We start from the raw sequence: 12,292 nt of genomic DNA on the forward strand, positions 1-12,292 counted from the left end.
GAAAAAAAAAATGGTGGTAAGTTGTGAGCATATAAAATAAACTAAGGAACAATATTTTTGGCATAAATGTAAATGAGCATATCTTCGATCACCTTCATGAGGCGACTCTTCATCGCGTTGATCTTTTGCAGGACCATTCTCTACAAATGGAAAATTAAAGTAAGGAGATGGAATAATTTAACCAAAACAATTTGGAAATTAAAGAACATATATCTCATTAGAGTTGGGCATGGACTAGGCACTAGGCCGATATGCAGGCTACTTAAAGTTGGTAGTCGGCAATCTTGGCATGAAGTTGGCCTGACTTGGCACGAGCTTGTTAAAGGTAGGCCGTTTGCTAAGGTTCATGCACATATACATCATTTTCAAATATTTGGCTTAAGTTAATTATTATACCTTAATACCTAAAAGGCTACATTGGCAAGACATGTGGGTCGAGCCATGTATGGACCTTAGTATAAAAGGTTGACACAAGCTTGACATGACACAAATTTCCTTGACCTGTTTTTGGCTCACCGTGCTAGAGAGCACAAGGCTCGCCACTCGCCAGCAATGTACGTGGGCCCGCCTGCCCAAATCGTGCCCAAGTCTAAATGTCTAATTCCCATAAAATAAAGGAAAACATCAAATTGAAATTATTTTAAGTACCTTGTCTCATGGATAGTTCTTTTATGATCTCCTTAAGTCTTTCTTCTGCATCTATGAATAAGAAAATAAAATTAAAATCACCCAACAACTTTTTTACCCATGAAATCAAATATCCAAATGACACAACTTAATATACGGAGTATAAATCATTACCAGACTCCCTTCCAAATCGCGTTGATCCAATAATGTTGTTATTAGATACCACATTTGATTTAGTAAAAAATCTAGGAAAAATAATATCATCCTTATTGTATTCATCCATTTTACTAATCTCATACTTACTATTATTACAAAAATTAAAGTGATCCTTCAACAAATCTCTATGTTGCTCATCAAAAAAGAACTCCTCATCAAAACTACCTCCTGTAAGAACAGGCTTCTCTTCGTGTGGACCGTAAGGAAGATCGAAAGGATTTCGTGTAGGGAGCAACACGGAAGGGGCTGACCCTGGTTGTTGGTAGTCATCACCATTGTCGTCGAATTCTATACCACCCTTCGAAACAAAGATTGACCCCATAACTTGTTGGTCTAATTGATCATGTTGATCAAATGAGTAAAAATTGTGCCTCCTAGGTTGCATACTAAACATTTTACGTGCCCTTCGTTTCGCTATCAAGCTTTCGAGTCTCTTGTTCCTCTCTATCTCGGATGAACCAAGATTCATTAAGTTTTTCTCATCATATTCTGTCCATTCTACCACATGCTTGTTTTTCTCTTGACCGCGTGCTGAATCTTCTTCATCACTTTGTGATTCGTTGGAGTCAGAACGACTAGATGGAGTAACTCTAGTAGAAATAATTTGTGTTTTTTCTTCGATTACATTAGGAAGATTATAATTATTATTGTTAGAGTTTTCATTGTCGTCGAATCTCCCAATTGTTCTTCTACTCATATGGGTTTGTAGGTATGTGCAACGATTTTTACTATCATTAATCGATGTGAAATCACATATACTTCTCGTCGTGTTGGATACATTGTGATCTTTCTTCGTGTTGTTTTGAGGTTTTTCCAAGATAAATCGCGGTTCTCCAAGAAGAATCGCGAGGCAAATTACCAAAGGGAAGGTATAGAATAGAATGTTAAAGATGGAAGGGTAGAAAATGTACAAAAGATAGTAGAATGTTAGAACACCGGAAACAATAGGATGTTCTTTTGCCCGTTGATAACATGTTTTCATCAAATATCGAAACCATGCTTTTGTCAAAATTCTAACATCATTGATGTCAATCCCCATCTCTTGGATGATGAACTTTAAACTTTTCATTGTGGTACGTGTGTACGAAGCTATAAATGTAGACAAAATGTTAGAGAAAATATATAATTCTTACAAGGCGAAAAATAGAGAAATGAAAATTATGTGATCAAACAAGATGAACATACACTTTTGGCAAAGGGATTTTCCTCTCTTTCTTTGAGAAAAAGATTTGGTCAATGGATTTTCATTTTTAGTAACTTAGGATTGTTTGGTTCGTAGCCTACCATGGTCCTTCAATTTAGGCCTTTTTCATATTTTAATTTATTGTTTCTTCCTATTTTATCTCAAGTACATATAATTGATACGATGGAAAATCTTGCATACAAGTGATTGTGGTGGTGACTGTTGCACGAATATATCGAGGATTATTAGATGTGTTATACTATAAAATTTGTATGATAAGCAGTCTTCTTGGAGAAAGACGAGATTTTCATGATTTAGGTATCATCCAACATTCAGTTAACTTGAGCAAAATTAACTTCATTAATCAATTTTGTACGTTGAAAACATTCCTAAGAAGATATTTATGTGCCACATCACACTCTTTTTCATTCCATGTCACCTACTTCGTATTTACATAGCAAAGACCAAAGATGAGAGAAATAAGGTCGGTAGGCTCAAACTCACAATCTCAACATTAAAAATTATCCAATAAATTATGTCATCCTACACATTTACATGTTATCTTATAAAAATTATTATTGATATGACAAAAAAAAAAAAAAAAAAATTAAGCCATATAATTTTATTAAAAAAATATGGAATACTCTATAATTAACCATTTATGTTAACAAGGAACATCGCTAGCCTTAAATACTATGAGTTTTTTTTTTGTTGTTTAGAGAGCCACAACCTACAAGGATTAGGGTGAAAATCGATCTCATAATGTCCTAAAAGTATGAAACCAAGAGGAACTCTTTAATCACTTTAACTATCCCTCACTTTCAATACTAGAACCCGACCTGAACCGACAATGATCTGAACTCAACCTGTACCCGGACAATGGGGTGAAACTAGTAACCTATAACCCGACCTAAACCTAACCTGATGTTAACCAACAACCGATTTGATCCAATACTTTTGATCTGAACCCGAACCTGCACCCAACCTGAGAGTAACTGTTAACCGATTTAATCCGACCCAACAATAATCTGAACCCGAACTAGTACCCGACCCAATTAGAACTTGTACCCGAGTCATGGAAGATTTAATAAAATTTATGTGTCATTTGTTCAACTAATATACTGGTACAATTAAAATCTGTAAACCCACAATCCGATTCAGCTTATATACCTTTTGTTCTCTATTACTCATATATTGGTTTAATAAAATCATGGTAATGTGTATCAAATTATGGAAGGCGTAATTATATAGGTTCAACTTGAGCACATCGATATTTATTGGAATTGAACTTGAAGCAAAACCAAACATAGCACTAACTCGAACCTGAATGTACCATCTATTAACCCACTCAAACCTGACTCACACACAACCTGATCCTTAAATTGAGTCCGATCTGAATTTGGCTCGAATTGAACCCGAGGACCCGATCTTAACCGACAATGATCTGAACCCAGCCTGTACTCGAACATTGGGGGGGATTCCGAAGCACCCCTTTTCCATTCATAGAGAAATCCTATCGTTAAAATCATATAGCCTTCAATTTTGCCACTTTACGCCACCGGGCCCCAAAACCTAAAAATTTCCTTAAAAAGCATGGATTATAGCCTTAATTTTATAATATTTTGACCTTTTTTCGCCCAAAAATAAAAAATTGTCGGGTTGTTTACCATGGTCCCTTATAGCCTCCAGAACTCCAATTAGGTCGGTGGAACCATCCAATATGCCCTTAAACGGTCATTTTACCCGTTCGCAACTTGCACCGATTTTGTAAACTCAAGCATACCACGAACGTTTATGACAATATATAATGATCATATATGGTTTCAAACGGCATTATATGACCCCGACATGTATCCCTTAGGGTCCCAAGGCTTCGTCACCGGGCCCCTATACCTCAAAATTTCCACAAAAAACGTGGATTATAGCCTTCAATTTTGTAATTTTTTAACCTTTTTTTCGCCCGGAAATAAAAATTGCCGAGATGTTTACCATGGTCCCTAATATCCTCCGCGAGTCCAATTGGGTCGGTAGAACCATTTGACATGCCCCTTAAACGGTCATTTTACCCGTTCACAATTTGCAGTGATTTCGTAAACTCAAGCTTACCACGTACGTTTATGACAACATATAATGATCATATATGGTTTCAAACAGCAATATATGACCCCGAGATATTTCCCTTAGGGTCTCAACACTTTTCGCCTCCGGGCCCCGAAACCTTAAAATTTCCTCAAAAAGCTTGGATTATAGCCTTCAATTTTGTAATTTTTTGAACTTTTTTTGCCCGGAAATAAAAATTGCCGAGATGTTTACCATGGTCCCTAATACCCTCCGGGAGTCCAATTGGGCCGGTGGAACCATCCAATATGCCCTTAAACGGTCATTTTACCCGTTCACAACTTGCACTGATTTCGTAAACTCAAGCCTACCACGTACAAAAATGACAACATATAATGATCATATACGGTTTTCAAGCAACAATATATGATCCCGAGATATATCCCTAGGGTCTCAACACCTTTTGCCATCGGGTCCCAAAACCTCTAAATTTCCTAAAAAAACGTAGATTATAGCCTTCAATTTTGTAAGTTTTTGACCTTTTTTCGCCCGAAAATAAAAATTACCGAGATGTTTGACATGGTCCTTAATATCCTCCCGGTGTCCAATTGGGTCGATGGAACCATCCAATATGCCCTTAAACAGTCATTTTACCCATTCGCAACTTGCACTGATTTCGTTATCTCGAGCCTACCACGGACGTATATGACAGCATATAATGATCATATATGATTTCAAATGGCATTATAAGACCTATATCCCCTAGGGTCTAAACTCTTTTTCATCACTAGGCCCAAAAACCTCAAAATTTCCTCAAAAAGCGTTGATTATAGCCTTCAATTTTGTAATTTTTTTTGACCTTTTTTCGCCCGAAAATAAAAATTGTCGAGATGTTTACCATGGTCTCTAATATCCTCCGGGAGTCAAATTGGGTTGGTGTAACCGTCCAATATGCCCTTAAATGGTCATTTTACCCGTTCACAACTTGGAGTGATTTCGTAAACTCAAGCCTACCACGTACGTTTATGACAACATATAATGATCATACATGGTTTCAAACTACATTATATGACCAAGAGATGTGTCCCTTTCTCAACTCTAACCCAAACCCGAATGTACCATCTCGTTAACCCATCCAAACCCGACTCAACACAACCCGAACCTGAACTGATTTTAACTCGAATTGAACCTGGCTTATATCCGAAAAGGTGAACAACCCGTTATAACTTGAATTGAAATCCTGAATCTAAAAATGATCAGAAGTTAGATTGACCCGATATAACCAGATCCTACTTTAACCCGAGACCTAATTTGACCAGACTCAAACCCGACTTGGATACCGAATTAACAGCTCTAACTACCAGTAGTTTTTGATTCGATTGTTGTGTAGTTGTGTTATAGTAACGTTGGGCCTATACAAAACAGCACTATGGACCTTCCTATTAGGCCATATCCTCTTATGCGAACGTAGACCAAATTAGAAATTACACAGGCGCCAAATCCCAAAAAACAGGAGGAAAAATTAAAATTCTCCAAAATTTGAAGCCCTAACCCCCAAAAACTGGTAAAGCTCATCTTTTCATTCTTACACCTTCTTTACCCAGAAAACTGCACTTAATTTTGCTGAATTTTTCAAGTAATTGGTAAAATTTTGATTAATTTTTTTCTGGGTGTTGATTTATTTTGAGTAGGGATTCAAATTTAGCTCACTGGAGTTGAAAATTCAGTAAAAGAAATGGGAAGTTTTACTGCAATTACGCCTGTTAGTTCATTTCTTCATGCCAATGACTTGTCGTCCAGGATTAAATGCCTTAATATTTCATATCAGGTAACAATTACATTAGTATTTATTCTTGTGAATTGTTCATGTTGTTAAATTTTATTGGTTAGTATTGAATTTTGAGAATTTTGTTTTTTCTTGCATTTTCCTGGGCATTTTTAGCATTGTTGGAATTTGGGTGTTGTTACTTGTTAATAGTGTACTCTTTGTTTTACCTCGAAGTACTCGTGTCGGATACTTGACATAGTATGATACCAAAAACTTCAATTTAGACGAACATATGCAAAATTTGGGCATGTATTGGTGCTGTATACTTATGTTAGTTATGTAGTCCATTTGATTATCCTTTTGTTGGCTTGTTTGATTTTCATTTCCTTTGATTTTAAGTATTGTGTACAAATGTTGAAATGTTTCAATCTCTTTTCTTGTTGTTGAGTTTGATGTTGCTATTAAGTGTTTATTAGAAATTGTTTAGCATATTGGTGGGTATCAGGGTGTATTAGCAAAGATGGGAATACTGTGCTTAACTCAAGAAGTGGCTTTAATCTCTAATGAAGTGGTTTTCCGATGAACGTGACAGTCGAATTTAAAGATAAACTATATGGCTACTGGCCATTGTATGTATAAATTGTTTTAATTTCAGCCTATATTGAATTGTTCTTTTCATTACTTGACTGTCGATATTGGCAATTGATATATGCTTTCTGTAGAGAGATAATACTTATGAAGTTGTTTTAACATGTATGTTTGCATTGATGATTGTTGTGATTCTCTGCAGCAGAAAAGAAGACATGAAGGACCGAGAAGAAAGTCCGGTGTTGTTGCATATTATGGGCTTAAAAAGCCTCCTTATAACCTTGTAAGTCATCATCTGAATTCTGCTTCCTATGTATGAACTTTTTATCCTGTTTGCCTCTTCTAGCAAGTGGCAATGAAGTAGGAAGGCATGAACTTAAGTCCAACTCACTTTATCAACTTCTAATAGGATTTTTATGTAATTGTACAGTACAAGAGATTCTATTATTAATCTGTATATTCCAATGTGCTGAGTTTGCCTTGATGCCTTCTCCTAGAACCCTTACTTTTTCTATACCTGTTCTGGTGGATGTGTTTCTTCTTAAACTCGATTAACCAATATGTCAATATATGGATTAATTTTATGTTCATAAATGATGTTGCATGTGAGGTTTGCATCATAAAATGTAACTTCACAGATTTTCACTACATTAAGCTTTAGAAAATGAAAAAAATTGTCTTAACGAAGGAAAATATATATATGCTCTTTTCTTTCTCTCTATGGCCCCATTTGGTTTGATGTAAAATTTTTTCATGGAAAATGATATTCCCATGATTTTCCCCGTTGTTTGGTTTGTGAAAGGGAGGAAAATAATTTTCCAATAGTCGAAAATTGCATCCATAATGGTGGAAAGCCTTTTCCTTAACAAAACAAGGGAAGCCACATTTTCCTCCCTTCTCCTTATCTCCTATTTTCTTTCCTCTCCTATATTTCCACTCCTATATTTAAATTCTCTATAACTTCTCTTGTAAGAACCAAACAAAGGAAAACTAACTTGCTAGTGTGGTTTTCCTTGAAAATATTCCATGAAAACTGATTTTTCATTGAAAATGTTTTACATCAAAGCAAATGGGGCCTATACCTCATATGTTCCTATTAATGCTTAAAATTTCGTCAGTTTCTTTTTATCTACTTCATGTTCCTCATTTTTCTCCCCTAAACTGCAGGATGCACTAGAACCATATATGAGCCAGAAAACTCTGGAGTCACATTGGGGAGAGTACCATAAAGGTTACCTGGAAGCTTTAAATAAACATTTGAGTAAGAGTGATATACTGTATGGCTATACTATGGATGAACTTGTGAAAGTAACGTACAATTATGGAAACCCCTTACCCGAATTCAACGATGCTGCACAGGTGTGTTTAGATATTTATGTAGTCTCTCATTGTTTTTGAATTCTGCCTAAACTAGATGATTTCATATAGGGTATTGAGGGCCAGGTTTATGTCTTGCCTATTTGTAAGGTATACTGGTGTACATGTGAATGTTTATGTTAAAAAATTTCAAACTATTTCCTGGACCTATGGATTGAATATTTCATGTGCATGGTCTTCCTACAGGATTTGTACCTGCCTCAAGGAATTGTACTTCCACTATTACAATAGAAGTTTGCTTTGTTATATTGCTTAGGTATTTTATTGGTTGACATGTCGGAAAACCATTTCAACAGCTAAATTCCAGGCATAGATTACCCTTTAAGAGGTTTTTCTGTGACTTGAATCTGTATTATGTAGGACAGATTTCATTCTAGGTGTGATTCTTAACCTAAATTTGAAGATAATGTAGATGTTTTGAACTGTGGAATTTGTCTTATGAATGTAAACATTTGCAGGTCTGGAATCACGATTTTTTCTGGGAATCCATGCAACCTGGAGGTGGGGATTCTCCAACACTCGGTCTACTTCAGCAGATTGAAAAAGATTTTGGTTCTTTTCCAAACTTTAAAGAGAAATTTATAGAAGCAGCTATGACACTCTTTGGTTCTGGTTGGGTTTGGCTGGTTTGTAAGTCCCTTAATATACTATTGCTTCACTTCTTTGGCCGTTTGTCACCTCCCTTTGAAAATTATTCATGCGGACTCAAGATTAAGACTCATTATGTACTTAAACAGCCTATTGTATCATGCTTTAATCATTAGTTGCTTATATGTCTACTCATCTATGGATTTATAGTGAAGAAGAAGGAGAAGCAACTTGCAGTGGTTAAGACATCAAATGCAGTCACTCCTATTGTATGGGATGATATCGTAAGATATTCTCCTTGAAGATCTTTCACTTTGATTTCTTTGTGGAAAAAATTACCTCTATAATTTTACTCGACTCACTTCAAATTTATTTATTTATTTATTTATTTTTTTTTTTTTTTTTTTTTTTTTTTTCTGCAGCCCATTTTATGCTTGGATGTGTGGGAGGTATTTCTTGCTTTTTTCTTGATCTCTGTTTACGTTCTTGCATAATAAGTATTAATATCTATACTAAATCTTCAATCCCTAAATGATAGGCTACATTTTGTGAGATGTTGATATATTAAGTTACTATATATTTGAACGTAGCCTATTATATCTGGGGCTCTGGGCATCTTAGAGTAGAATTATGGCTATTATTTAGAGATGGCATCAATTCTTTCTATTTGAACAAAATCTAACTTTATCCATGTCTGCTATTTTGCAGCATGCGTACTACTTGGATTATAAGGTAAGAGACCAACTTGCTTCGCGTTTTCAAAAATGTTTCTCTTATAGTTGTCATGTTGCTAATTTTTCTTCCTCTCTGCAAACAGAATGATAAAGCGAAGTATGTAAATGTGTTCATGGACCACCTTGTATCATGGCATGCTGCAACAGCACGCCTTGCTCGGGCTCAGGCCTTTGTGAATCTTGGAGAACCTAAAATTCCAGTTGCTTGAAATGATATTGCTTTGCATAAACTCTCTTCACTCTCTTCCTCTGGTTACTTCTGAATGCATGTTTGTTTGTTAGCTTAGCTTGTGTATGCATCTTTCTTGCCACTTTAGCGCGTTAGTGTTGCTTGTAAGGCTATAAAAACTCAATTAACCCAAAATTTCTCATCTAAGTAGGTAGCATAAGTATCTTAGAAAGACTAACTTTAGAGTCTTTAGTGTGATGAATGACTTGATAAATTGTAGGGCTGTTTTTGTGATCTACATGATAGTTAAGGGGTTAATATTATTGAATAATGGAGGGATTGTATGTTATTGAATAATTAAGGTAAACAGTAAAGAAATGAATTTCTGTGATATAAATTAAGGTAGCATTATCATTTATTTATTTATTTATTTTTGGGATTTTTTGACATTCGCTACCACTAAAAACGCCTCTCTTCAGATTCGGTATCAATTTAAAATTTTTTTTTACTTTGCTACCACCAAAATCAGATTTTGTTAAAAATAACTACCACTTAACGGAATCCGTTAGGATTTCCGTTAAGTTTATTAAAAAAAAATTTAAAAAAAAAAAAGAAAAAACCCAGCCACCCCATTGCCACCCCCTCCCCTAAACTGCCACCCACCCCTCCCACCTGCCGGCGGCCGACGCCAAAAGAGTCGGTCGGCGCCGGCAACCTCACCCACGACCCACCACGACACCACCCTAACCCCCAAACCCAGACCGCCACCACCGACTACCCTATACCCAAAACCCACGAACCCAGATCTCACTACCACCACGACACCACCCTAACCCCCAAACCCAGACCACCACCACCGACAACCCTATACCCACGAACCCAGACCACCACCACCGACAACCCTATACCCACGAACTAGAGCTGTTCATGGGCGGGACGGTCCGCTAAGCCCGCCCAACCCGGCCCGCAAAAAAGGCGGGCTTGGACAACCTTTTTTAAAAAATTTGGATTTTTGGGCGGGTATGGACAAGAAAATATGTGTCGTGGGCTAGCCCGTCCGGCCCGTTTATAATAATTTAATAATAATAATAATAATAATAATTTTATTTATTTAGTGTTATATTTAATAATAAAAATAATACTTTGTGAATTTAAGAAAATAAAATAATAAATATAAAGAGACTATATTGAACTATAAGCTTTTATTGGTTACAATTATTTATTTTAATTTTATATTATGACATACTTTGTATGTTTTTAATTTCTATTATCATTATTTGTGGATAAAAAAAAATTTAAGACAACGCTACCAAAATAATTTTAGCACATGTAATAATAAATAGATAAATTAGTGTTATAAAATTTTAAAAAAAAATTTAAGGCCCGTTAGCCCACGGGAAAGCCCGGCCCGTTTAGCAAGCGGGTATGGACAAAGTATCAAGCCCGCATAAAAGGGTTCGGGCTTGATACATGAAGCCCGTTGGACAAAAAAATAAGCATAAGCCTGGCTCGTTACCCACCCAAGCCCGCAAATGATCACCTCTACCACGAACCCAGACCACGATTACCCACCGAAACCACTAAACCCAAACCGTGGGATCGAGTATCGAGGGGAAGGGGCTTGGATCGGGTTTTCAAGGGGAGGGGGGCTGGGAACGAGGTTGGGATCGGGGCTGGAAAGGCGTTTTTAGGGGAGGGTCGCGACGACGGCGCCGACATGGGGGCTAGGTGGCCGAATTCGCGGGCAGGGGATTGGGACGGTGGAGGTGGCTTGGGTAGCTGGTGGGTCCGTGGGTGAGGAAGGGCTGGTGGTTGGGTGGTGGTTGCGGTGGGTTGATGTTGAATAGTGGCGGTGAATTAGGCAGTGGGTGGGAAGGAGTGGTGGTTACGGAAATACTAACGGTTGAAGACAAGTGGTAGTGATTTTTAACAAACTTTGTTTTGGCTGGTAGCAAAGAAAAATTTTTAAAAAAATTGGTACCGAATTTGAAAAGAGGTGTTTTTAGTGGTAGCAAATGTCAAAAATTCCTTATTTTTGGGTATATTTGTCCAATGTCTATTATTGAGTTTCTTCCAATCTTCCTAAGACAATACGGAGTAAAATAAATTGGTGAGATTATGCGATACAAGAGGCAGGGCATGGACGTATGGCCCATATGAATGGCATGGACGTATGGCCCATATGAATCATATAGATAGATTGACAAATATATGACGAACGTTTTTTTTTCTTTCTTTTTTTCAAAAAGAATTAAAATCATTTGTGACTTTGATATGATGTATTAGGGAGGGCTAGGAGTGTCAATTGCTTAGCCTAATGCACAATTTAAACAAGTATACCCAGTGTGCGAAAGGGTTTATTTCAAATGCTTGATTCAAATTTAAGATGGTCGAATGTCAATTTTAGATTTGATGATATAAATTTTGTACCACTACATAAAACTTACGATCACCATTTTTGCATAAACTAAGACACCAAACCAAAGTTTTTCAAGGGCATGTTGGTTCTGGTTCAAATTGGATTATGCCACTGTCAAAACGGTTTGACAATTCGATTTCAGTTCGGTTTGAAATCGGTTCGGTATTCAATCGGGTCGGTTTGGAATCGGTTTAATTGTCTCACGGGTCGATTTTGGTTCGGTTTAAATAGTTATCGGTTCGATTCGATTTCGGTTTATTCATAAGCGGTTTTAATTCGGTTCGGGTTGTAAACAGTCCGGGTAGTAAACGGTTAGGTGCAGACGGGTTGCGGTTTGTTAACGGAGCGGTGTAAACGGTTTTTATCCCAACTCAAACAGTTTCGGGTTGGAAACGGTTTTGGGTTAGAAACAGTTCGGTTCTTTTTTGGTTCAGTTTATAATTGGTTCGGTTCTTTTTCGGTTCAGTTTTTAACTGGTTCGGTTCTTTTTCCGTTCAGTTTATAACTGGTTCGGGTCTTCGATGGTTTAACCACTTTAACGTTATTCATATCGGTTCCATTTCAA

At 36.7% G+C, this 12,292-nt stretch overlaps 1 protein-coding gene across 2 annotated transcripts; it reads left to right on the top strand.

Annotated features, from left to right (window-relative positions):
* Positions 1-5,540: 5,540 nt before the first annotated feature.
* Positions 5,541-9,634, top strand: LOC145617616 (superoxide dismutase [Fe] 3, chloroplastic-like). 2 transcript variants are annotated; one of them, XM_081672332.1, is made up of 9 exons: positions 5,541-5,648; positions 5,776-5,912; positions 6,643-6,723; positions 7,608-7,799; positions 8,276-8,447; positions 8,616-8,689; positions 8,828-8,854; positions 9,114-9,137; positions 9,223-9,631. In XM_081672332.1, exons 2-9 carry the CDS (start codon positions 5,820-5,822, stop codon positions 9,346-9,348), a joined length of 789 nt encoding a protein of 262 aa, XP_081528458.1. In that variant the 5' UTR covers positions 5,541-5,648; positions 5,776-5,819; the 3' UTR covers positions 9,349-9,631. The 2 variants fall into 2 exon arrangements, with proteins under 2 accessions (XP_081528458.1, XP_081528460.1); XM_081672334.1 differs by lacking the exon at positions 5,541-5,648 and having other exon boundaries at positions 5,657-5,912; positions 6,646-6,723; positions 9,223-9,634.
* Positions 9,635-12,292: the final 2,658 nt, after the last annotated feature.

Source organism: Chenopodium album, chromosome 26 (assembly GCF_948465745.1).
Source record: "Chenopodium album chromosome 26, dcCheAlbu1.1, whole genome shotgun sequence".
Taxonomy (NCBI): Eukaryota; Viridiplantae; Streptophyta; class Magnoliopsida; order Caryophyllales; family Amaranthaceae; genus Chenopodium; species Chenopodium album.